We start from the raw sequence: 27,880 nt of genomic DNA on the forward strand, positions 1-27,880 counted from the left end.
CAAATACCCTCACTCATACCAACAGCTTGGTTAGTGTATAGGAGAGCAGTGGATTTCAGAAGATCTTGACTCCTTGTCTGAGCACCTTTGTATTGTGCAGAAATTGCAAAATGAAATCTCTCTCTCTCAAATTGCAAAATCGCAAAATGAGAGAGAGAGATATCAAAAACCAAGGACAAAAACTGGCCCAGGTCAAACTGGAGGGGCAGATGGATCCAGAAGGCCAAGATTCAGAAGTTGATGAATCCAATCCACTACATGCTGTGATGGCAGCATGTTGAATTCAGGGAGTTTTAAAGCTTCCCCTTAACTCCACCCCTCAAATTCTGCTCCCCAAAAGGCTTGTCCCTTTTGATCAGAGGAACAATATAAATACTAACAAGTAACATTGAACCTGTTTAAAAAAATAATCTCTCTCAAATCAATCCTTTATGATAGGAAAAACTAGAAGGGGAGGTGATACATGAAATTTAGCTTGACTTGGAGTTTTTAATTTTATGCAGCATAACAATCTTTCCAAGGGAGACAATTAGGAAGAAATGGCCCTGTGGAAACAAGAATAGTGCGTGATTTTTGTTCCTCATTGACTGAAGAGGACTGCCATCACCCTTGATCCAATTGCTGCATGTAGATGCACAGGATCTACATGTAGATGCACAGATAAACTGCTGATAGGTACCAGGTGAAAAAGAAGGGCAGCACTTCATCCAAAAAAGAGCCCATTATCAATTCATGTACAATTTTCCCCGGGGCTTACATGTCTAAGACTTCAAGGAAGGAAGGGGACAAAAGAAGTGAATGGCACCTAGGAGTCACTCTAGGTGAGTGGCACCCTCAAGTAGGCTGTGGTACAAATCTCATGAGCCTGGGCATCAACCAACCCGTGTTAGAACAGGAGGCTATACTTTCTAAATTTGAATTTTCCTTTTTGTAGTTTCTTTATTGAACTTCCTTTTGAAATCCAGTGTGTCTTAATAAAACTCGTTTTGAAAACAAAATTGTCAAATGCACTAACAACAAGGGAAATTACCTGCTATGTGTCAGACATTGTGCTAAGCTGCTATGGATATAATAATGAAGAAGGCAGAAATGGTCTCTGTCTTCACGTATCTAAAAGTCTTTTGGTGAAGAAAAACACTAAAAAATTCAAATGTGATATGTTATAAAAGAGGAAGTACAAATTGCTATGGGTATTAGTGAAGGGAACAATTACGCATGAGCAGAAGAGAAATTCTCAGAGGAAAGAAATCAGAGGAAAAGCCAAGATAAAAACCAAGAACTCTCATGAATGGGTGGGAACAGATGGAGATCCATAAAGCCAAGGAGTTTTATTTGCTTAACTTCAAGTGGGTTAAATATTTCAATTAGGTAAGGACCCTCTTCTTCTTTCTGGACCTTTGTCCAGAGAGTGGGATTATTCTGAAAGATTTGGTTTGAATTCAGGCTCTTTAATTTTTTTAATGGATTTATTAAAACTGGGAAATCAGACTATTGTCCTGAAGAGCTTATAGCCTGTTTGGAGAGACAATGTACAAACACAGTAGAAATAAAAGAAGGCTGTTAGGAGACTATAAATGAATAAAGCCTTATAGAAGGCAGTTGCTATGGGCAGGAATGATAAGGGATGACATCATGATAAAGATGTCCTATTTTAAAACTTCCTGGTGAGTTATGACACTCCAAGACAAGGTTTAGGGTATAAGACTGGGGACTAAAATCAGACCAGGATTTATCACCTTGACACTATTGACATTTTGGTCAGATAATTCTTTGTTGTAGGAGGCTGTCCTGTGCATTATAGGATGTTTAGCAGCATCCCTGGCCTGTGCCCACTACATCCAGCAGCAAAATTCCCCCCAGCTATGACAACCGAGAATGTCTTGTGGCATTATCAAATGTCCCCTGGGAGGCAAAAAATCACCCAGTTGAAAACCACTGCATTAGACCCTGCCACCGTGTTAAGCCTGGCTGATGGCAAAGGGAGGTTCGGCAATATAGGGGAGATTCACTATCTAAAAATGGGCCGATCTACAGTTATGATGAGATAAAAAGTTGGCATCCAAATTGTACATTCTGGTATCTAGAAGGGAGGTCTTGGACTCCAGAATGCCAGATAAAAGCTTCCCTTTCAGAATGAGACATATGGGGTGAGTTGTCCTTGAGACTCAATGTCCAATGATCAGGACTAGATAGCTATTTCTGGGCCAATTGAACGGGGAAGATAATTCCATACTAAGTCTCACTCAAAGGGAAGATAAAAATCTACTCAAACAAGTATCTATGAGGGATGTAAGACACAGTTATGTCAATACATAGGAGATGAGCCAGTCAAACCGTGAAGAGTGGGGTAGGTAGAAACAGATATAAAACTTCACTTCCTTTAGCTTTGGGCTTATCCATGGGTATTAGGAAGATGGACTAGATAACTCTTATGTTCCTTCCAACTCCAGAGTTACATGTAAGAGGTAAGAGAAAACATTTTAATAGTATTACATACTACTTCTGAAGTGTGTACTATATGCCAGGTACTTTATTACATTATCTCACTTAATCCTTATGACAATTCTGTGAGGTAAGTATTACTATTGTCATTGTAAATTCAAACACAAATTTGTCTGATCTCCAAAACCTTGATCCTTCCAATTACCATGCTGTATTCCAAGTGTGATAGGAGAGGAAATGATGTGAAGGAAATTTCAGTTTCAGTAAGGGGTAAAGGTGGAGGAAATGAGTAGACTCTGCCTGAAAGAGGGATTGTGTAAGGACAAGTCTTTACTCAGACATACAAAGCTTCTTAGCAAATATTTCATAAAATTTGTAAAGTAGTATTGTATTTAATTGTGAGATTATGTTTAAGGGAGGCACTGATGAAGGCTGGGTATCCGAAATATGAATAACATTTAATCTGTATTCTTAAAGAACTCTCAATCTAATATAGCAGACGCAACTAACAATTCTACAGATTAATAATATTTGATGTACAAAATATGCTATGAAGCTGGACAGCTAATAAGTGACATTTCTCAGACTCTTTTTCAGTTAGGATTCCAGATGCGATTCTGTTCGATGCATCTTGTGAGAAATGAATACAGAACTGAGCCATGTGAGGAGAGAGGAAAAATACATCGGGTCTAATTTGCTTGTACAGATTTGGCAGAGGCGATGTGTATGATTCTGGAGCTAGCAATTTCCTAAAACAGCAGCAGCGGCAGCGGCGAAGGTAATACAGTTCTGTGGTGATAATCAATGGCAACTGTCTCCTACAGCGATGATAGTGGGAACATTTCTAACCACAGTAGAAACAGAGCACTTGTGAGGGCTGGAAGTTGTTCCAAGGAGCTGGACCTAGAGCTTGCCCCTCCAGTCCTTTCAGTGATTTTGTAAGCACTCAATTCCTTGTTTAGACCTCTTTTTGCCTGTACTAGACTGGATTCTGTATTATGCAGCTGAACACTGACTGATGCAGTAATAAGAAAAGTTGTAAACAATTGAATTTCAAGAAAATGGGAATGTGAGGAGAGTTATATGAACCGGATGTATCTGAAGGCAGTGAGGATCTGGTTACTATTAGTGGACACTGCTAGTCCATGACACATAATGGAGAAACAGCTATTTAAAGTATCATCTATGGGGACTATGCTGGCGGTCCGGTGGTTTAGACTCCGAGCTTCCACTGCAGGGGGTGCAGGTTCAATCCTGGCCGAGGAACTAAGACCCCACATGCTGCAGAGTGCAGCCAAAAAAAAAAAAAAAATTCAACTATGGATTGCTAAGTTACTAAATGTAAGTCAGAGACCATCTCTGCCATCGCATGGAGAGTCTCTCTGGGAATAAAGACAACAGAGGAAGGCAGAGCCAAGAGATGGCAAGGGATGGATTCTTATTGACATGATTTGAGTCCCTGGATTCAGGCCTATCCATAGACTTTTCAGTTACATGAGAAAATATATTCCATTTTCCCTTAAAAAAAGTTATCATCTTGGGTCATCTGGAATGAAGTGCCTATTAAAGGCAAGGCTTTGGTGGACCATCTGGCTGCTGTGTTAGACCATTATGGAAGATTCAAGGAATACAAGGGCAGGGACAGTGTAGGCTGCTTCTAACTGTGCTAGAAAAGTTAAAGAAAATTATAGGCTCAAGATTTCAAATTTTTAGCTCAGGGCATGTTTAGAAAATCAGGGGTTTTCTATGATTGTCCTAAAAACATCCCTTATCTCTTATATAGCTACAGGTCTAACACACCAAAAATTAGAAGCAGAATGTTTTTCAGTAAAATGCTGAATTATGACAGAGGTAGAATTAACAACCTCACTTGATCTCTGATGTGGAAGTTAGGGTACTGACTAGAAAAGTGTAGTATTCCAAAAATGGTGTCCTGTGTTGCCAAACTCCACTGAGTGTCCCTTGCCTGAAGAGGCAGCTCCCTTCTTCCCCTGATGAGGCTGGTCTTACCTTTCTTGAAACCCAATAGAGACCTTATGGTAACCAGTCTCCTCCTACAATGAATAGGCTGACCTTGTAACCTATAGGATATTGCAGAAATGATAGTGTGTGACTTCTGAGACTAGGTCATAAGAGATATTGCATTTTCCCCTTTGTTCTCTCTTAGATATGGGGAAAGCTAGATGCTATGTCGTGAGGACACTCACGCAGCACTATAGAGAAGTCCACATGGTGAGGAACTGAGGTCTCCTGCCAACAACCAGCACTAACTTGCCAGGTAGTGAGTGAGCCATGTTGAGAGAAGATCCTTCAGATAACTGGGGCCTCATCTGACATCTTGACACCAACCTCATGAGAGAACTCGAGACAGAACCATCTGGCTATGCCATTTCCAGTTTCCTAACCTAGAGAAACTGTGTGAAATGCTTGTAATTTTCAGTTGCTAAATTTTAGGAAATTTGTTTATAGTAATAGATAATGTAGACCTCATCTTGCACAGGGATATCAATTCTCCTTCTTTTCTACCCTGTGTCTTCTCACTAACTCCAAACCTATAAACGGAGTCAGAACCTAGCATGCTCTAGGGGACCAATTACAAAGTAAATCTAGGAAGAGAAAGATTACATGCAAGAAGAATGGCAAGATTTTGCTAAGTTGCATTAGCAAAAAGCTGGGGAATATGTGTAGGAATAGATTATGAGGGTTCAGGACCAAGGAAAGAAGAATTTATTGATCTGAGAACACTTACCAGAGATTTTGGAGTCAAAGTACTAGTTTGGGTATCTAGGAATGGTTCTAGTTATGCTTAGTTGGTTAATTGAAAACTAGACTCGACTGGTGACTGAAACTAAATAAAGTTGGGTTGCCATAAATTTCTTGATATAATGTTGAAGACAAGCTCCAAAGTTTTGAGAAGAAAGCAACATTGAAGAGGGTTGTTATTTGTATTATATCATAGCCCCTGTATCCCCAAAAGAGCTTAGAGCACACATTCTCTTCACCAGAAGTGTCAAGAAATACTTTGGTGAGAATAGCATTAGCATCCCTGAACATTACTGTAATGGCTGTCCTCTAGGGATAAATGTTCCATGTGTTGCCATTGAAATGCCATTGAGGGACTTCCCTGGTGATCCAGTTGGTAAGACTCCGTGCTCCCAATGCAGGGGGCCTGGGTTCGATCCCTGGTTGGAGAACTAGATCCCGCATGCATGCCGCAACTAAGAGCCCGCATGCCACAACTAAGATACCACGTGCCACATCTAAGACCCGGTGCAGCCAAGATAAATAAATAAATAAATATTAAAAAAAAAAAAGAAGAAATGCCATTTGGGCTTTCTATTTTCAATGATGGTAAGAGATCCTGAGATAGCAGAGGTGAGGTAGCAGAACATAAACACAGTGGGCACACTTACAATACAAAGTAGTAACAGAGTGGTAACTGAAAGCATCAATCTACAGAGATCTTTGGTGATGGTTAACTGATCATAGAATTTCTGGTACCAAAATAGATGAGTAGCTCCCTAAGGACTTAAATATTTGTGTAACTGAAAAACTCTAGGCTGGGGAAATAGAGGCCTGACTAGAGACGCCATAAGAATAATAGCCCTCACCCATCTCCTAGTCCTGGGAAATTCACAGACCCAGAGGCCTCTGAATACAGAGTATGCTAGGTACCCTCTGAGAAAGGACTTTGTCATAACAGCGAAAGTATGATGTGTAGCGCTTCCCTGGTGGTGCAGTGGTTTAAGGTCCGCCTGCCGATGCAGGGGACACGGGTTCGTGCCCCGGTCTGGGACGATCCCACATGCCGCGGAGCGGCTGGGCCTGTGAGCCATGGCCGCTGAGTCTGTGCATCCGGAGCCTGTGCTCCACAACGGGAGAGGCCACAACAGGCCTCTCGCACCGCAAAAAAAAAAAAAAAAAAAAAAGTATGATGTGTAGATCTTTCTCCTACTCTTCCCCCAAAGGGATATACAGCTATTTGCTAGAGTAAAATTGTGCACGAGGGTTGAGGGAAGGAGAGAACCATCTTACCTTTAAGGGATTATTGAACAATTAATCCCTGGTGATCCAGAATACTATGCACACAGGACTCACTGGTTTTACTGTATATCCCCATCATCCAGTGGCAGCTGGCCTTTAGAACTCTTCAGTGGTCTTTGGAAGACTCAGTTCCAGCACCAAAAGGGAGGGGGACACTTTGCAAAGTTAGGTTGCTGTCCTATAGCAGAGATTAGCAAATTACAGTCGGAGGGCCAAACTGGGCCCACACCCTGTTTTTGTACAGCCTTTAAGAATAGCTTTTATACTTTTTAAGTGTTGTAAACAAAATCAAAGAATATGTGACAGATCCCATAAGTGGCCCTTAAAGCTAAAGCCTGGAATATTTACTATCTGGCCTTTCACAGGAAAAGGTTTGCCAACTCTTGTCCCACAGCATTATGTATTGTGAAGCAGCAACCAACAGAGTGCTATTTCTCCCTTGTCTACAATACGCGAGCTGGGGAGCCCAGGAGTGAGATAGACAACTCCCACTATTATTACTTACTAATCCACTCACAAAATGTCATTTTCTATTCCCACGACTTTGAACTTTGCCCATTTAAAGGCCCAAGGAAGGAACGTTCTCCCCAGAAAACCCAATCATGGTTCCACTTAATTGGAAGTTTATACTACTAATTAATTATTTTGGGCTCTTTTTGACATTGAAATAATGGGGGGGAAAATGAGATTACAGCATAGGCTAGGATGATTTATTCTTGCTATAAAGGGGAAATCTGATCGCTACAACATAAGGGGAGCAAGGATGAGAATGTCTCAAACCCAGGGGATGCTTTGGGTCGCTTTCTAATATTGCCATATACAGTGGTAAAAGTCAATAGGAGACTATAGCAATCCAATTCAAACAGAACCACCAAGGACTCATTCCTCAGGAATGAAGATCACATCATATGAAAATTTCAACCAGCTATGGATGCTGGCAAAATGAATATGGAATAGATGATGATGGAAGGATGTTGTAAACAGAACCTCAAGACCAGTTGTAGAAATGAGAACGTAGTAGTAATCCACCTCCTTTGTTCTGTTTTATATGTATCTATTTATGTTAATCATTCCCACTGACTTACTTTCTCTCCTAGTTTATATAAAGTACATTTGTTGTTTAATTGTATTGTACTGTTAATTTTTATAATTGTACAATGGTTATATAAGATGTTAACATTATAGGAAGCTAAGTGAAAGGCATTTGTACCATTTTTGCAACTTTTCGGTAAGCCTAAATTTATTTCAAAATAAAAAGCTAAATAAAGCAAATTATCATGAAAACATATAGAATATATAACTTAGAAATACATATAATAAAGTGATGAAATTTCAGGTGCAACCTGGCAAAAATAAGACACACTTACATAATGTTTGATTTATTTTTTAATACATTAAATGGCATTAAACATTTCTTCTAAACTACACCAGTCATACCAGGAATTTTTCGCTATTATTTTTTTAGTTATTGCTGCCCTACAATTTTCTGTTACCTCTTCTTTGGAATTATGAGAGAGATACTGAAATCTCTGTATTTATCTTGCATGTTTCTTAAATCACCTCTCCGGACGCGCAGGCTCAGCGGCCATGGCTCACGGGCCCAGCCGCTCCGCGGCATGTGGGATCTTCCTGGACCGGGGCACGAACCCGTGTCCCCTGCATCGGCAGGCGGACTCTCAACCACTGCGCCACCAGGGAAGCCCTTACATCTTTGTTCTTTTGAAATAATTCTTCAGCTTATTCTTTCATTTTGCTATTCATCAGAGTCTATTTACTGTTTAGACTGTCTTTTAATTTTTCAACCATCTTTAAAACTAGCTCTTTTTCATGAAAGTTAGATGCAATACTCTCTCATATTCTTCTGGGGATACTCCATATAAATATTAAATTAAAAAAAAATACATGAGAGGGACTTCCCTGGTGCTCCAGTGGCTAAGACTCCGCGCTCCCAATGCAGGGGGCCCGGGTTCGATCCCTCATCAGGGAACTAGATCCCACATGCCGCGACTAAGAGTTTGCATGCCACAACTAAGAGTTTGCATGCCACAACTAAAGATCCCGCATGCCACAACGAAGATATCGCACTTGACAATGAAGATCTCGTGTGCTGCAACTAAGACCCGGCACAGACAAATAAATAAATATTAAAAAAAAATACATGAGAACAATGCTTGATACCACACCTAGTATGCACTAGATAAATATTAACAATCATTGTTTCCAAGATCCTCTGTTTATTCTAATAACTACTTGCTTGGGTGTTAGTGCTTTTGTTTGTTGACTGGTGTCACCCTTTCATGGTATTGGTCTTCCTTGGGTATTTGGTTGTTCTTGATTTTGTTCTCACCTTGGTATTCCTTGTTCTCTGTGCCTGAGGTAGTTTCAGTTTATCACAGTTTGCTCTGATGATTGTGAGGAAGGGATAAAATGTAATCTTGGACGGCGCATACCAGTGGCTGATATTCTGTATGTGAAATGAGGTTTCCTTTCCTGGATGTAGCCACCTGAAGTACTGCCTGACTTATCTGCCCCAAGTTTCCAGAGTCACTGTGACAGTCTAGTGTAAAATATCATTCCAGGATAACCTTAGCTTTGAAAAATGAATGGACTGAGAAGCCAACCCAACCAGAGGTTTCAAATTCCATTCCCCAGTTACCCTTTATGGTTGTTCTAGGACATTGTGCCTTTCCCCCAGCCCACCCCCCAACTCCTTGTATCATTTACCTCTGACATTGAAGTCTTTGACTCTTGCTCTACCATTCTGATCCCATCCGCCCTCTGACTTTCAGGGAATCCCCCAAGTTCCAAATCTGTTTATAATCCTAGGCCATGGTTTTTTTTTGTTTGTTTTTTTTTTTAGTAACTCTGTGTCCTGGTCACCTGGCAAACTCAGATTCATGCTTTTCATGTTTCAAGACTCAAACTGTTTTTGACTCTTTGAATCATACTTCCTTAACCATATTTCTTTTCTGAACTTAAGAGCTCCTTGTATACTTTTATTGTTATTTACAAATGTCTATGTCCTTTCCCATGAGTCTCTGAATAAATTAACAATTGAAAGATACTCTCTCCAAAGGTCTATTAGTAACCCTAGTGTGTCCACAAGATTATTTTCCTTAGATAGTATTGCTGAAAGGTAACTTACACTTCGCAGGTTTTTTTAAATAATGAAAAATCTTATATCACTAATTTGGAGTTTATGGTACCGTGGAGCACGAATGAAAAACAGTTTAACTTGTCCTAGCTATGAAAAAAATGATTAGGATGAAAAATCCTAGGAAGAACAATTAGGATGGAGATGACTTTTTCTATCCTAGAGAACAGATTTTTAACACTTTAGAATCATTTCTAGACTAGTTTATGCTAACCCTATAATTATTCCTATATATTCATTGGGAGAAGAGTAGTAGATGGAAACCCTGTGGGCTCTGTAATCAGGCAGATGTGATTTGGAATCTCAGGTTTGCTACTTATTACCTTTGTGAAACTAGATAAGCAACTTGAACACTCTGAGCCTGTAGAAGGCAGCCTTCTAAAATGGCTCAAGGTGATCTTTCCCTCCTGGTATTCATGCCTTTGTGTAATATTCTCTCCTCTTGAATATGGGCTGGATCTAGTAACTTGCATTTTAAAAAATTTATTTATTTATTTATTTTTAATAATAAACAGAAATTTATTTCTCACAGTTCTTCTGCAGGCTGGGAAGTCCAAGATCAAGGTGCCAGCAGATTCGGTGGCTGGTGAAAGCCTGCATCCTGGTTCACTAGTGACTTGCTTTAATGAACAGAACACAAGAAAAGTGATGGAATAACACTTCCAAAATAGGTTATAAAAGTCTGTGACTGCTGTGTTACTGGCACTCTCTCATTTGCTCACTTCGATGATGCCAGCTGGCATGTTGTAAGCAGCAGTATAGAGAGGTCCACGTGTCATGGAGCTGAGGGCAGCCTCCCACTCAGTCCAGCAGCCTGTGAAAAACTGAATCTTGGCAACAGGAGTGAGCTTGGAAGTGGCTCCTTCCCCAGTGGAGCCTTGAAATGACTGTAGCCCTGGCCAATACCTTCATTGCAGCCGTGGGAGACACTGAAGCAGAGTCTGGAGCCTAACTGCGCCTGGATTCCTGACCTACAGAAACTGTGAGGAAATAACATGTTTTTTACAGCCAATAAATTGTTATTCAACAGGTAATACTGATGTCATACCTCACAGAGATATAATTTAAAAATGAATTAAAAACACCTGGCATCGTGTGTGTGTATGTGTGTGTATATACACACACACACACACACACACACACACACACACGATGCCAGATGTAAGGATCTCTACCAGGCAATGTTTTGTTATAGCATTGTTGGTTATAGCATTAGTATAATGGTTTTTAATAATGCTATACAGTTTTACAGTGACTTTTGATACATATCTTATTTGACTCTCAGAGCAGGGATATAAGTAAAACTGTGGTGTAATAAGAAATGTATGTGGTCTTAGTCCTGGGTTTCTGGCACAGAGCCATTCAAAGAAAACTCTTGGAGTTTCCTGAGTGATAGGAGCGCCTTTTGTCTTTCAGTAAGTCTCTTTTGAGCACTCTTGAGTTTATGCTAATGAGGTGACTTAGGGTGGGGCTCCTTGATAACCATGGGATGGGGCTGGTCACCAGAAAGACTACGTGATTGGAGGGTTGGAACTTTCACACCCACCCACTGACATCTGGGAAGGGTAAGGTCGGGGAGGGCTACAGATTAAGCTCTGTAGAAACTCTTGAACCACAGGAGTTGAGCTTCTGGGTTGGTGAGCATGTGGGCATGTGGGGAGAGTGGCCTGCTTGGGGGAGAGCTTGCGAGGGTGAGCTTGGAAACTCCGCACTCCCTCCTCTATATACTTTACTTACCCTATGCGTGTCTTCCATTTGGCTGTTCCTGAGTTATAGACTTTTATAACAAACCAGTAAATTTGAGTAAATGTTTCTCTGAGTTCTGTCAGCCACTCTAGTAAATTGAACAGGAAGAGGGGGTCATGGGAACCTCCAATTTAACCTGTACTTGCTATTGGTGTCCGAAGGAGACTCTTCTTGGACTGAGCCAACTCTTGTTGGACTCTTGTTGGACTGAGCCCTTAACCTGTAGGATCTGACACTATCTCCAGGTAAACAGTGTCAGAATTGAATTAAATTGTAGGACTCCTCAGTCAGTGTCTGCTGAGAATTGGAAAACTGCTTGGTGGTGTTGTAAAAAACACATATTAGAAAAACAGAGACTAAAATATTATTCCTCTTTTACAGAGGAAGAAACTGAGCTTCAAGAGAATTTAAGTGACTTGTCTAAGGTTCTACAACTAGAACGTGTCAGAGCTGAGATTCAAACCTAGCCTTTCCCCATCATTACCATCTCGACATCTAACACTTAACGAACAACTATTAGGTGTCAGACATTATTCTAGGTCCTGAAAATACAGAGGGTAGATAAGAAAGTCAAGTCCTGCCCCCATGGAGTTTACATTCCGCTTTACGCAATTGGAAATGAAAATTAAAATGTTTCATTATTTAAGTCTTTCCTATGTTTATTTTGGAGTAGTGTGTTTTCAGTATTTTATGACTTGGAAATGCAACGTTTCCTTTATCATCAACTTTGTCCTGATTTGAGTAAATTTCACTAGCAGTGATGTAATACAAAGCAGAGGCATGGTTGTGTGTTTCAGTATTTGATTGGCTAAGCACTAGATAAATCCTCCATACCTACACCAAACAATTCTTCATTGATTTTCATAACAGTTTGTGTCTTGAACTTCAGGGCTTTGTTTCATAAGCTCTATTCATTTCTCATGTTTTGGCATAAAGTTTAGTTGATGAAAGTCTGCTTTTTTCCTTGAATACAAAATCAGGCAAAAATAGAATAGATACCGTTTATTGGTGTTGCACAATTTAAGGAGTGACGGACTTATCTGATGTTTGCAGGAACACTGAGACTATCCTAATTGGTAGTCAATATATTGTGAAATCAGTAAGACTCAGAACTTCAAGCCCATAACAGACTATAGCTCTCTATTCTATCTGACTGGACACTGAAGCCTTGAGAGTAGCTTGTTTTCTAGAACAAGTACACAGTTTGACTGTCAGAAAGAAAACTGTTTCCAAAGCCTTCCTGAAAAGGGATGTTATATTGGCTTAGTTCCTGATGACAGCTGTCTGGTTGATTCATGGTGCTTTGATCGACCATATGTATATTTAAAAGCTGGGAGGGCTACGTGAAAAGTGAGTTGCTGTTAAAGTGGATGCATTCTAGAGCGATTCTCACTGCTGCCTCTTGAAATAGGTGCTTCGTTGAGAAAGAAAATGGTGTATGAATGTTTCTGAGTGTATCTGGGAGCCTTTTAAAGACTCCAGAGTATTTGACGATTGACAATGTACCATGACTTTTTACTTTTCATTTATATATGTAGAATAGTAAAAATAACATTTTACATTTTAAAACCCCTCTCTAAACGCAATGTACTTCGTGTTAGGCACTTAATTCTTCCATAGCTGTAACATGGTTATATAACCTACCTCAGAATTAATTGCCTAAGACCCACAAAGTGCTCTAGAAATGGATATCCAGAGTGACTTTTAAAATATTGTTTTAGTAGCATGGAGAAGAGCCCTGGACTAAAATCTTACTCTGTCATCCCAGGCCAACCCCAATGCTGTACCATTCAGACCAGGGTTCTCTTTACATTATTTTGGGAAGAGAGGTAGGGGCTACTTTATATGAAGTTTGAAATCATTAAAAATTAACAAATAGTTCCAACAGTGAAATTCCTAAGGATGAGTGGGTCTCTTTTGCTTCTCTACCCTCTAAGAATTCTGGGATCCTCTTCCTTGAGGGACAGGGGAAGGATAGGAAAGAGTTACGACACCAACAAGGACATGATGTAGCAGCCAACTTGAAGAGTTACTAGATAAGGCTTGGAGACTCAACATTCATCCCTTCATTCAATAAAAACAGAATGAAAGCCAAATCTGGGTATTTTTATACATCATAAGCCTTTGATTAATGCACTAGATTTCCTTATGAGAAAAAATAATCAAAAGATAATCACCATTATATTTTGCATGCCCTCAAATTTAGATAGTTGTCAAGTTTGTGCCACAAAACAGTGCCATAAGGAGTATAGCATGGTGCTTTATGGGATAAAAAGAGGCCCAATATATGTTCCCTCCTTTTAACAGTGGAGATGGAGACTCTTTCAATTAACATGTACATTTTCCAAAGTGGGGTCTCTAAGGTTCTGGGTCTTCTCAGAAGTATATGAAGGTCCCAGTGTCATCCAAACTCTGAGCTCTTCAAAAGAAAGGGTGGATATTATGTACTAATGGATTTAAAATACACCAGGTATAGTCCTCAATGCCCTCACACATTTACAAATACCCCTTGGAGATGGTATCCTAATCCCCACCCCCTTCTCCACTGTGAGAACCACAATGCCTTCCCATTGTACTTGAAATAAAACCCAAACTCCTTATATTGGCCTCTAATACCCTAAATAATTTGGTTTCTTCCTACCTCTTTGACAATTTTTACCACACGCACAGTGACATGTGTGCATTACTCCAGACGTTTAATCTTCCTATTCCTCAAACACACCAAACTCTTTCTGTATACGGGTGTTTGCACCTGCCTTCTCTCCATCTGGAGTATTCCTTCCCCAATCTTCATCTGACTGGCTCCCTCTTATCACTCAGGTTTTGGCTGAAATGTCACTTTCTCAAAGAGACTATCTCATTAACTCAGTTAACATTCTCCTTCATTAACCTATTTACTTAATAGTACTCAATAGTTTGTCTTTCCCACTAGAATGTAAATTCTTGAGAGTAATGACACCTTTACTCCCTTTTCTTAGTGTTGCTGTGGATTCAGTCTAACTTTGATATTTCTTTCAGCATGTCTGTGGACTTTTAGGAAGGTAAGAGTCAAATGTAGGCATTTAGATCATCACCTTACACCTGAAGTCCCAGCTTGTTTGGGGAAGGGTTTATTTTGCTCAAAGGTATTTGTCAAGAAAGCCTTGTGAACTGCGATGTAACAGATTTTGCCTTGTCAACACATAACTCTCTGAGAAGTTAAAACAATCTTGTAGGGAACTTGTTTACAATTTTGACAGAAAACAGCTTTGAAGATAGAGGACTACTCAAATTATTTCTGGCTGATCATTTCCCCTACGAAGCATATGACTTATTAAACGTCAAAAATTTTTTAAAATCCCATCACATTTATCAGGGTCTTTGACAAGTTAAAGGAAAAATGAATATTTGTTTTCAAGGTTAATTTCTAATTTGAATTACACACCCGATTCATAACTAGGCCAGCCCAAACTAATACGTAAAATCCATTTATTACCAAGTTGTCCCACGAAGAGAAATGGCATTTTTGATAATATCTAATAATGTCAATACATGTGCTGATTTAGTTTCTGGTCTATAAAATATTGCCAGCAGCAGTTTTGAGTGATAGCACTATGGTAGATGGCAGAATAACCAGAGATCAGACTATTTCAGTTTGGGCTGGGACTCATCATTGCAGCTAAGTTTACCAGTAAATTCTAGTTTTATATTGCTTTCCCTTTAGACCACTATATTAGTTAAGATGATTTTGTCTATGGTAATAGAAAACCCAATGTAAAGGGTCTTAAACAATAGTTTTATTGGCCTAGGCAACAAAAAAATTAAAGGCGCAGGAATGTGATCAAGTTTGGTTCAGTCAGGGATCTGGTTTAATTTCTAATTTTTTGGTTGTGCCCGCCCCTATGTACTGGCTTTATCCCCATGCTGGTAGCTAAAGAGTTGCAGCAATTCCAGGCCTCCCAAGTACACAGGATATTTATCTCTTCATTAAGAGTGAGGAAGCAACTTTTGTCAAAGCCCCTGTAATACTGCTCTTGCTTTTCACTTGCCTATATTGGGTCACATGCTATTCCTGGGCCAGTTACTGTGGCCAGAGCAATACTATGCCTTAACAGGCTTACAGCCAGGTTCCTTGAACAAGTTTTGTAAGGGCAATGGCATTACACTCACTGGTGTTTTTCAAACAGTGGATCAGGACCTAAGAATGGGTCATACAATTAATCTTTGAGTTTTCATCATTAAAAAAATTAAATATATTTGGGATTACATTGCACATACAAAGGATTAGTACTGTTCTATGAAACTTTGGTGCTCACACATGCCCACACCTAGATTATATTGTAAAATCTGTTTGCTATGTGAATTGGGGTCAAAAAACTATCTTAGACAAAACAAGTCCACTCCTGAAGCTGGAGACGGATCAGCTTTTACTTAAGTATATGGATTATGTAGGGGAAAAGTGGATACCTGAAAGAAAATCAGGGTACAACTTGGGAGAGGAAAATAGATGCTGGGGATTAGTCAATAGTTTCCACTGTAACCTGCCTGACGCTTGAGTTATGCCTTCAACTATACTAGATTCCAACATAGTCATAAACAAACATATTTTAGTTTTTCCAATGTACATTTCCCTTCCAAAAAAGCACTTCATTCCTTTCATCCAGTAAGTATCCACGATGGGGCAATTTATAAATTTTATCATTTGGTTGTTGGAAAATATTATGGTACAAGACTAATGTAAAAAGCCTGACTTATGGGAATTCCCTGGCAGTCCTGTGGTTAGGACTCTGTGCTTCCATCACAGGGGGCACAGGTTCGATCCCTGGTTGGGGAACTAAGATCCTGCAAGCCACGAGGCACAGCCAAAAAAAAAAGCTTGTCTTAACCATGTCCTACTGTCTAGCACAAGGAACTATATTCAAGATCCTGTGATAAACCATAATAGAAAAGAATTTGGAAAAGAATGTATATATATGTATAACTGAGTCATTTTGCTATACAGCAAAAATTAATACAACATTGTAAATCAACTATATTTCAATAAAGAAAAAAAAAAGGCTTGGCTTCCAAGGGAAAAATCCACATATTTCAAAAAACTGAGCACATCTTATCATCACCCTAATCTTTATTTAGGTTAAAATTTTTAACTTATTTGACAAGAATGTTAGAGCTCATTCTAGTTCAACCCCTTTCATTTGGTAAGCGAAGAAACTAAGGCCAAGAAAGAAGGATGAACTTATCTAAGGCAATTAATTAGTTGAAGAACACAAGTCTCTTGATAGCTGCTTCAGAATTCTTTCCATTGTAACTAATTAACAGTGCAGTTATTACCAACTTTAACAAATGAAAGTAAATAACTTACATAAGCTCCAAAGGCACCTAGATTTACATAGCTGTTGGATTCTTTCAAGAGTTGTAGGTGAATTATATTTTGGAGAGTAAAACTGCATTTTTAAGGAAACGGGGGGCTTATTAATAAATGCTGCTTTGGGCAGTCAAAAACATATTTGTGCTCCCATGTTCACAGCAGTATTATTCACAGTAGCCAAATACAGATATAACCCAAGTGTCCATTGATGGATGACTGGATAAACAAAACGTGTATACACACACACACACACACACACACACACACACACACACACACGAAAACTATTCAGCCTTAAAAAGAGGAAATTCTGGCACATGCTACAACATAGATGAACCTATTTATAGCTGTGTGAAATAAGCCAGACTGAAAAGGATAAATACTGTATGATTCCACTATGAGGTCCCTAGAGTAGCCAAATTCAGAGACAGAAAATGCAAATAATGAGTGCCAGGGAGCAGGGGAGGAGAATGGGGGGTTAACGTTTAGTGGGGACAGTTTCAGTATGGGAAGATGAAAAAGTTCTGGGGACGGATGATGGTGATGGTCCTTAATGCCACTGTATACTTAAAAGTGGTTAAAATGGTAAATTTTGTGTAATGTACATTTTCCTACAATTAAAAACAAAAAAGAAAACCTTGTGCAGAGTAAAAAAAAAAAAATGCTGCTTCTGAAGTCTTTGAAAGACAAAGAATAGTTACTGCCTTATCTGTTTAAGTTGAAGCCAAGAATTTTAAAGCTAATTTTCATGTTATAGTATGAATTATATTTCACCTTAACACCTTACCTTTTAAGTTAGGGAATTCAATTCACTGAGCACTTACAGTATTACTAGAAATTTGCTCAATCTATGAATGATCCCAAAGAAGTCTAAACTACAAGACATTACAATTTGTCTATTTATATACGTGTGGTACTGGGGCAAGATTTACATAGGAAACAATCCTCATTAAGAAATCAAGACAGGCGGAAGTGGGGTGGGGGAGGGAAGGATTGAGAGTTTGGAATTAGCAGATGCAAACTATTATATATAGGATGGATAAACAACAAGGTCCTATTGTATAGCACATGGAACTATATTCAATATCCGGTGACAAACCATAATGGAAAATATGAAAAGGAATATATATAACGGAATCACTTTGCTGTACAGCACAAATTAACACAACACTGTGAATCAACTATACTTCAATAAAATTTTTTTAAAAAGACAAAAAAAAAAATCAAGGCAATTTCAATTACACATGACCCTTGAACAACATGGGGGTCAGGGGTGCTAACCTTCTGCGAAGTTGAAAATCTGCGTATAACTTATAGTCACCCCTCCCTATCCGCGGATTTAACTAACCACGGGCCATGTAAGCACTGTATAATTTACTACCGAAAAAAATCTGGATATAAGTGGACCCATGCAGTTCAAACCTATGTTGTTCAAGGATCAACTGTACTTGAATTATAGGGATTAAAAGTGGGATAATGTACATAAAATATTGTACATTGGCTATACCTCAATAAAACAAAAAACCCCCAAAGTGATAAAAAGAGATTCCTGATATCATCATCTAAACAAAGATCCAATCATCCCTGAGGCTACTGCAAACACTGACCAATAAGTAAAACTTTCTGACTTGAGTAAGTTTGATTTGGGTTTCTATAGATTACAATTGAGAGCCTTGACTAATACAAGAAACATTTGTGGTTCGTATTTTTATTTAAGGAGAATGGGTTGCCAACTAAATTAATTTCAGAAACAGGCAAAAAAAAAAAAAAAGTGGGAGAGCCCTTTTGGATTGGATACATTACAGGAACTTCACTGTTTCATGCAGGCAAGAAGGGGAGCTGTCATTTGAGGTTGCCATGTTATTTAGCCCCCAAATATCTCTTGCAATATTAAGTAGAACACCACCCATTTCTTCCTTTAGAGTTTTCTCTTTTGTGTGACGGGGTTTGTCAGCCTTCCCTCTACTTCTAGATAGAGCCTCTAGTATTTGGAGCCTTAGGGAGTACTGGCAGAATGGTAACCAAAGGTTTTTGGAGGTACAAAATAAAGGGAATCTGAGTGCTCAAGATTTACTTTGCTTTGGTTTTATTTAAGGAAGGTTGATTCTGAAGGGTAGGTAGAGTTTAAACATAAAGGGAAAGAATCTCCTCTTTTGGGATTCAGTCATGGTAACTACAGTGGGTTAGGGTAATAAAGAAGTTGCTGTCTGGAACTAGACTTGCCCATCATCCAGCAGGTACAAGACCTACCTTTAGGTACAAAAGTCTGTTCTCACTAGCTGCACATGGTACCCATAGGTTAGTCCTGATAGGTTATAGAACAGGTCAGTAGTTGACATCAAGAACCAAGTTGGGTAGTGCCAGCATTAAACAGGTCTAGTAGCAGTTAGCAGTGTCTCAGTCAATAGATTTGGGTTTCAATGCAGAAAAGCAGCCTCTCAGAGAAGGTGGTTAGGGGTAAAGGACTAGAAAGCGAGAGGTCTTGTATCTCAAGAGGCTTACATCCTGGACAGATGACCTAAGCAGAGGCTCAGGTTCAGCAATCACACAGGGAGTCTGGTTACCACACTTGAGGCACCAGCCAAATGTACACATCATGGCATTGTACATACTTCTCGAAATAGCGTACCTTTAATTCTGGGATCAGCTGACAAAAAGTACTGCATGTATGAGTAATTATCATGAATCTTTCTGGAGAATTAATTTTACTTGATAGCAATTTAATCCCTGTTACATATTTTTATACTAAAACAAGCAGTCAAGCTTTGAAGTAGATGGCTATTTTGGATGAATTTAGACAAGAAAGCACAGATTTCAAAGAAATGCCCACATCTTAGTAAGGAGTTTTAGCTATACTCCCAAGTCATTTTTTGATGCTCTTAGAAAAGTTTGAAATGCAATGAAGGCAAAAGTACTGTCAGAAAAGGCCACTTTAAACTAGGTTCTGCTACTTGTGTGACCTTGGGCAAATTCAGAAATTACCTAATCCCATAGGATTGTTGTATGATTACTGATAACACACAAGCATCTAGCAGAGTAACTGACAGGTAAATAGGTGCTTAATGTGACAAAGGAGAAAAAGCCTGGGCTAAAAATACTTAACCTTGCTGCCTCATATTAGGTCAGGTCCTATATAGCCTGTTAGGTCTCCACATAGAATAAAAACTCAGACTGAAGTGTGAGTGTGGAGTGAAGTTTGACTGGAACATGGCTGGATATGGCAAGGAACTAATGTAAGTCACTTATCTATTCCTGATTACCCACTGTTAGATTTATATACATAGTCATTTTATCTTAATCACTCTTTAAAGAAGGCATAATTACAATTTTACAAATGAGATAATAGGTTCAGAAAGGCTCAAATTGACCAAAGTTAAAGAGCTAGTTAGGGAATTCCCTGGTGGTCCAGTCGTTAGGACTCTGAGCACTCACTGCCGAGGGCCTGGGTTCAACACCTGGTCTTCGGGGAACTAAAATCCCACAAGCTGCTCGGCATCGCCAAAAAAAGAAAAAAAAAAAAAGCTAATTAAGTAGTGGAGCAGGTACCTAAGTTTAATCATTCTATCACATTCTACCTTAGGGAGGGGAGGTTCTCCTCTTCCCCAAAATGGGGAGTGGGTTTGAATAAGTGAGATTAAATAAATAATGGCTATCTAGTAGTTATATGGTAGGTCTTGACTATAGAAATAACACAAAAAACATTTAACCCTGAGTTGGTGAACTGTGTTGGGTGATGTGACATGGAAGAGAAGACTAGAGGCAGGAATGTCAGTCAGAAATCTTTCATAGTGGGCTTCCCTGGTGGCGCAGTGGTTGAGGATCTGCCTGCTAATGCAGGGGACACGGATTCGAGCCCTGGTCTGGGAGGATCCCACGTGCCGCGGAGCAACTGGGCCGGTGAGCCACAACTACTGAGCCTGCGCATCTGGAGCCTGTGCTCCGCAACAAGAGAGGCTGCGATAGTGAGACGCCCGCGCACCGCGATGAAGAGTGGCCCCCGCTTGCCACAACTAGAGAAAGCCCTCACACAGAAACGAAGACCCAACACAGCAAAAATTAATTAATTAATAAACTCCTACCCTCAACATCTTAAAAAAAAAAGGAAATCTTTCATAGTATTCTAAGAATACACTGAGAGAGGTTTCAAGTCCAATCATCTTCAAGCACAGTAAAGCCTCGTTAATTTAGACTATAGTATATGGAATTGGCAATAATCTATACACGAATTGAGAAACAAAGAAAATCTGAAAATATTCTTCACACTCCCTCCACCTCCCCACCAGTTCAGCTCGAATCAAAGCTCTGACATTCCCCAGTAACTTCTGCCTAATGGCCACACTAAATTCTAGGTAATGGAATAACTGAGCCCAAACCACAAAGAGTAGCATTCTATACACGATAGCATACAAATATAAGCTACCATGCCCTCTTCCATTTTTCGTTGATTCTCCTTCACCAACATTTTTTCCTTTATTTAGCATCTACTTTAGTAAGGTCTTCTGCCAGATAATGGAGACATAGAGCTGGATAAGATCATATAACAGCTCAGTCCAAAAACACTGGAAATTATGAGACCACCAAGCAGTTCACAGCTGAGACATACACAAAAAACAGGGCCAAATAGAAAGATTTAGAGAATGAAAGTACTGAAGATAAATTAAGTCAAAGGGTTGAAAAGCAAATAGGAGTCTGTCAGGAAGCAAGGAGAAGGAATGGTTTTTTGAGACCTGAAAGCATAATACAGTGATATGTTTAGGCAAGAAGGTCCCTGTGATTGGAGGGTTACAGGGTGGCATGCTTAGAAACATTGGTAGCGATTAGCTCCTAAAAAGATACGTCATGCTAAGAAACTGGGACTTTTCCTTGTGAATCAGTATTTCCCACAGTCATGACCATGGAACCCTTTGAAATTACGTGAAGAAGAAATACCAACAGTAGTACAGGTTTAAATTTTTGATTCTTTACCTTTCTTAAAATCTAAGAGGTATAAAAAATTTGAATCTTTTTTTTAAAACCCCAAGATATCATCAGTGAAGTAAATCATCTTTTATTTTCATCTTATATTTGGTTATCAAGAGGCATGCAAAACCCTCCAATTTTAATGAGAACAGTGTTTTTGTGTCTTTTTGTCACATATCCGCTTAATATTAGGTGTAATGTTGCTAAGTCGGATCCGCATGTGAGGTGCAGCATCGAGTCTTTTCCTGTATTTCGTTTTTGTTGCAGCATAATATGAGAATCCTGTCTCACACAGGTGCATTGTAGCAAAAGGAAGAAGTACACGAACTGCACGCCTTGCAACACTTGGGTACTCTTGAATTAGGCTACTCCAAAAATCATTTAGTGAAAGTTCACTGAAATTTTGTTTCACTTGAGAATCAGATGTTAAATCAATCAGGCTCTCGTAGTCCCGTGCTACTAATGAGGCTGGTTTAACAGTTACTGTAAATGGATTTCTAACCCAAGCATTATTGTCATTTGTTACAGGAAAATATTTTAACAGAGTAGAGCGCAAACCCCTTAGGTGGTGCACTATGGCACTGCAAATATCTTTATCAACTGTAGAATTAATTTCAGTCAAAAAATCACTGAGTGTAGGAAAACAATCAAAGTTTTCTTCTTCAACAGATGAGGCCCAAAATTCCAATTTTCTTAACAATGATGACATTTTATCAAATACTGTGAACACTGTCACATTTTTTCCTTGCATTGACAGATTAACCTCATTTAATTTAGTAAAAATATCTGCAAGATATGCAAGTCTTAGCAGCCAAGATGAATTTGTTAAACAATCAGACAGTCGAAAAGCAGAATCCATGAAAACCAACAGTTCACGACGAAGCTCAAAAAGTCTTACAAGAACTTTACCTCGGGAAAGCCACCTCACCTCTGTATTTAGAAGAAGGGCTGTGTGCTGGGCACCCATTTCTTCACACAAAATTTTTAGTAGTCTGGATTGATGTGGTCGAGCTTTAATATAATTGATGATTTGTACGGCCTGATCTAGCACATTTTTCAGAGATGCAGGCATTGTTTTAACTGCTAGTGCATGTCTATATAACAGACAGTGACTACTGGAGCTTTCGGGAGCCACATATTTTATCAAGGTGACAGCCTCAGCAATTTTCCCGTCCATTGCCCTGGAAGCATCACTACAAACATCAACACATTTTTCCCATTCAATTTCATGTTTCTGCATAAAACTGTTAATGCAGTTGAAAATTTCTTCACCAGTGGCATTACTCTGCAAAGATTCACATAAGAGTAGGTCTTCCTCAATAGACTTATTAAACCTGTAACGAACAAACACAAGCAGCACAGCAAGTCCTGAAACATCAGCTGATTCATCTAGTTGCAGTGAAAACCCATCACAAATTTTCAGTCTACAAACAAGCTCTTCTTCAATGTCAGCAGCTAGATCCTTAATTCGACGTGCAACAGTACTGTTTGATAGTTGTACTGCATCTATTTTTTTACTATACTGTTCGTCAAACATCCGCATCACCACATCTTTTGCACAAGGCTTGATGAGCAATTCTCCAATAGTATGAGCCTCTCCACTCAGGGCTATATGGTAACTTACATTGTATGATGCTTCTGTAGCACTTTCATTATCTGTATTGACAATTTTAGGTGCTGGGGGTTTATTATTTTCAGGTGAATCAAGATGTTGCTTGAAAAAGCTTATGTCTTTGTCTTTGTATGCAGCATGTTTAGTTTCCAAATGTCTTCGAAGCTTACTAGGGGCCAAAGAGCTATTTGATAAAATTTTCTTACATAATACACACTGGGCATGAGGTGCATCTCTATTTCCAAAGTAAGTAAATCCAAAAGACAAATAACTTTCATCATATTTTCTTCTTTTTGGTTTCTTACTAAATGTTGTTATTTTGTTGGAATTGGACATAAATTTGACCCTGGAAAGCTCACCTTCTGAATTTTTAGAAACTGCAGGCTGCAACTGCTCATCTTCACTCTGTAATATTCCAACCTTTTGATCATTTGATTCAGACACAATTTGATAACAAAAAGATTCTACTTCTTGTTTAAGACTTCCTTGTTTCAGCAACAGATCCATAGGCAATGAATTTGTGGTACAAAACATGGTTAATTTAGAATAAACATTGAGTATCACAAATGTGTTGAAATTATAAGACAGGATACACAGAAGATGAGCAACCATCAAAGAGATGATATATAGCAACACATCAGTTAATTTGTAAGTGCTGCCTATGCATCAACGCGCAGATGGAACGTCACACGTTCGTGTATCAGGTGATCTCTCATTCGACTTCCTGGTGCTCTCAGGTATGGCACACCTTTTCTTAAAGGTAGATTATCACATAAAAATAAAAGCTATAGAAATGAGTTTAGTAGTCTTAAACTTACATTTAAAAATAAATTCTAAAAGAAGAAACTATTGTTAGCATTGATCTTTTTCTCACAACACTTATTAACTTAAGATAACATTAATCTTCTATAAAACACAGTTTGGGAACCACTGGACTAAGAAATAATGAGTTGATAAATGCATTTTTAAGGAAGGGACCTTGAGGTCCCATGGCAGGGTTGGCAAACTTCTCCTGTAAAGTGCCATACGGTAAATGTTTTTTACCTGATGGGCCGTATGGTCTCTGTTGCCAACTACTCAGCTTTGTAGTTGTAGCATGGCAGCAGCCATAGACAAAACGTTAAAGAATGGGCAAGTTGTGTTCCAATAAATCTCTATTTATAAAAACAGACAGCGTGGGGCCATAATTTATCATCCCCTTTCATGATATACAGTATCTTGGAATCTCTTCTAGCTTTCTGATGCCTACTGCCATTAGATACATTCACTGTTGACACCGTCATGCATCTTAAGGCTCCTTTCAGGGCTAGTAATTATTCTGATAAGCTATGTCAAAAACACAAACAGTTCAAAGTTTTGCAAGACACAGAATTCTGTTGTATCTAAACACTGTGTGTTAACATTGAAAAATAAACTGTAAACCAAAAGTTAGCTACAATTTCTCTGGACTTAAATTACATAAATATTTATATTATCCAAAATAAGACTCATTCAAAATAATGCATATATTTTACTGATTACTCTACATCCCATTACTCTTTAGGTGAAGGCTTAACGAAGACCTAAAGAAAACTCTCATTTAAATAGGTTTATTCCTCATAGTTTTTTAAAAGCATAATTAAATGGAAGGGTAATGCAAATTTTAGGACCTCTGATGAATACCAGCCTTATAAGTTAAGGCATTCAAATTTAGTGTCTACCTAAATATAGCTAGTTTGATTTAAACTTTATGATTTGGCTCAGAGTAAGCTTTGGATTCTCATATCAGATCCTGCATCAAAATGGTTTTCTCAGTAACAGCTAGAGGGTAAGATACCTGAAATGAGGAGCACTCCCTTCTGCAATCACTCTCTCCACCTTGGCAGCTTGAAACGCAGACGCTTCAAAAAAAATAAAATTAAGGGATAGGGTGGAAGGGGAGTAACCAAAAGCCTAGAATGAGAAAAAATAAAATTAGACACTACAAAAGGAGAATGAACTATACACCTCTAAGATGACCATTCTTTACGATTTATTTTAGAGCCAGGCAGTGCAAATGATTCTTCACTGCAATGCAGATCTTAGACTGAAACAGAAGATGCCTAACATAGTAAAAATGTTAATATTTTCGTCCTGTTTAATACCCTGGCAATTTCATCATTTTGTAACGCTCCCCCATCCACTGACTTCAAAGAAAAACAAAGAGAGTTTTTAAACTCTCAGAAGCGAAACCTAACTTTTAAAAGTACAGCCACACCTTAGTGTCTCTAAAACTAAGCACTGAAAGTAATCTAAAATGGAATTATGCATGTAAGGGTTACATGAACCATGCCTTTTTGTTACAACCACTCTTGTCTCAATAACCAAGCTCCTTAACTTACTAATGTTTATTGAGTGATCATTGTTTACTATGTGCCAGTAACTGCTAAATCCTTCCTACATTAGGTCACTTACTCCTCAAAACAAACGTGAGAGTCAGGGACTATTATTAATAACCCCCCTTTAGGGATGAACAAATAGATACAGAGGCTAAGTCACCTGCTAAGTTAACACATCTGTGAAGAACTCAGAACGGAACCCAGAAAGTTCGACTGCAGAGCCCACGTGCCTAGTCACTGCTTGTGTGTCCCTGAATACTCTTAATCTCTCAAGCACTAAAAAATCTGTTACCAGGAGTTGGATGGTGCAGAGAGAAATGAATTACAATGGGTTACAACTGCCAGAAAGTCGAGGGTCTCAAATTGGTAGCAGGAGAAAGTCCTACATCTTCATTCCTGGGAGCGAAAGAGTAGACCGTCCTTTCACAGTCCTGAATGCGCTTTAGCTGCCGAGAACTTCATGGAAACGCTGGGTGACCTCAAAATTTAGGATTCCTCTCCCCTGCTACCAGAGAAGGACACGACGGAGTGAAAACGCTTTGTTCGGAGGGCCTCAGTTCCACCTTTTTAGAGGTGCTTCCCCCAATCTCTCGAGGACAAAGAGACTGGACTCTCTAAAGCTTCTATTCGACTCCCTGAAAAGGGGCGGGGGGAACCCTCATCTTTTGTCTCTTCGGCTAAGGTGACAGGTAGCACCCTCCATTCAACCCCCACCCTCAGGCGGTTCCTGCTCTGAACAATACCCGTGGGGCAGGAGAGCTGGGTAGGAGTGCAGTCCATTCATAAGCCGAGGCAGGAGGTGGGCACGGACACTCCGTCCAGCACCTAAGTGCTTTTATCAACGGTCACCTCGATGGGCGGCCCGGCCACCTATCCCTCGGCTGCTCCTTGTCACAGGAGCGCGCTGCCCACCACAGCTGGGGGGCTGGCTTCCTGTGGGCGTCCACCCTCGCCTACGGAATTGCTCTCGCGTCCCCGGGCGGTCGCCTCAGCTAACAACCACAGGAAAACGTCTCAGCACCCGCCGCTATCTTTCTCCTTCATCTCCATCAGTGATGGAGAGAAGGGTCTCGGCTGCGGCTGGGCTGCGGAGCAGCGCCGCGGTCCCCAGCTGAGCCTGCGGCCGCCATTTTACGAAGCTCACGGCAGCGGCCATTTCAGAGCGCACCACTTAGCCGCCGCGGCGGCTCTGGTCCTCACCTTCACCGAGGCCTGAACGGGGTCAAGAGCCAGTCGTCGCGGACTGGAGGGGAGAGGGGGGAAGGGAGGAAGGGGAGAAATGAAAAACAAAACAGAGGGAAGAAGGATTCGGGGGGCCGGGCGATGCTCTCAGCTCAGGGATATCGCCTATGCCACCTCCATAGAGATCCAATTCGCGGCGGGCGCGGTAGCTCGTCTGAAGATAAATTTAGCACTCTGGGGCACCCGAACTTACTGTCTCCTTGAGCGACTCCGCCGCCGCCCAATCAGCGCCGGAGTTGCTCCCCGACACCAATCCGCGCTGAGCAGTGGGGTGGGACCAAAGCAAAGGACCAAGCTCGGTTGAGGCGTTGTCCAGCTGCCGTTGCCCCTGGCAGTCTGGAATCGTGAGCGCGAGGAGGCTGAGTTGAATGGCAGACGTAAAGCGATTGTTTTCAAATTTCCCTGGGCCAGAGCAGCCCCGGCATTTGTTTACAGTGTAGAGTCCTGGGTGCTGCGAGATAGCATTTGTGATCCTGTAGGGCTGGACTGGCTTTGAGAAATCTGCGTATCCACAAGTACTGGGGCTCTGCCCCGGCGGCAGATTTGAGTGGATTCGCGGAGTCTCGGCTGCTGGTGCTTTCACGCCCTCTTTGTTCCCCGAGCCGCACCCCAGGCCCAGATTGCGCAACCGCCTCCTCTTTTCCTTGTTTTCTCACTGGAACCGGGGCAGAAAACTCCCTCTCCCTTCCCCGCCCCTCCCCGACGCTGGCGTGTCGGGGGCCCCTAGCGCGCAGAGCTGGGAGCTGAGCCTGATCTTGCCGGGGCGCTGCTCTCGGGTGACCCCACATGGGGTCGGGGAGCCGCGTGTTACAGCAGCGTCTCTCCGCAGCGTCAACGGGAAAGAGACCACTTCCCGTGCCTTTGCACCCCTCACTGGTGGCTCCCTCTTCGGAGGAACGTCCAGCGCTCTGGAACACTCAGTTTGCTAGCTGTAGCATCGGGTGTTTTAAGCCCGTTTCTTCTACGCCCATCCCCTC

The 27,880-nt window shown here is 40.3% G+C and overlaps 1 protein-coding gene across 2 annotated transcripts; it reads right to left on the reverse strand.

The window, feature by feature from the left end:
- Positions 1-21,764: 21,764 nt before the first annotated feature.
- Positions 21,765-27,111, reverse strand: ZBED5 (zinc finger BED-type containing 5). 2 transcript variants are annotated; one of them, XM_065882755.1, is made up of 3 exons: positions 27,018-27,111; positions 25,121-25,236; positions 21,765-24,057 (listed from the first exon to the last, which is right to left on the reverse strand). In XM_065882755.1, the coding sequence occupies exon 3, from the start codon at positions 23,914-23,916 to the stop codon at positions 21,832-21,834; it is 2,085 nt and encodes a 694-aa protein (XP_065738827.1). In that variant the 5' UTR covers positions 23,917-24,057; positions 25,121-25,236; positions 27,018-27,111; the 3' UTR covers positions 21,765-21,831. The 2 variants fall into 2 exon arrangements, with proteins under 2 accessions (XP_065738827.1, XP_065738826.1); XM_065882754.1 differs by having other exon boundaries at positions 26,862-27,102.
- Positions 27,112-27,880: the final 769 nt, after the last annotated feature.

This window comes from Phocoena phocoena, chromosome 8 (assembly GCF_963924675.1).
Source record: "Phocoena phocoena chromosome 8, mPhoPho1.1, whole genome shotgun sequence".
Classification (NCBI taxonomy): domain Eukaryota; kingdom Metazoa; phylum Chordata; class Mammalia; order Artiodactyla; family Phocoenidae; genus Phocoena; species Phocoena phocoena.

Coding starts and splice junctions, on each gene's coding strand:
- ZBED5 (XM_065882755.1), bottom strand. CDS start 23,916: ATGGTTGCTCATCTTCTGTGTATCCTGTCTTATAATTTCAACACATTT.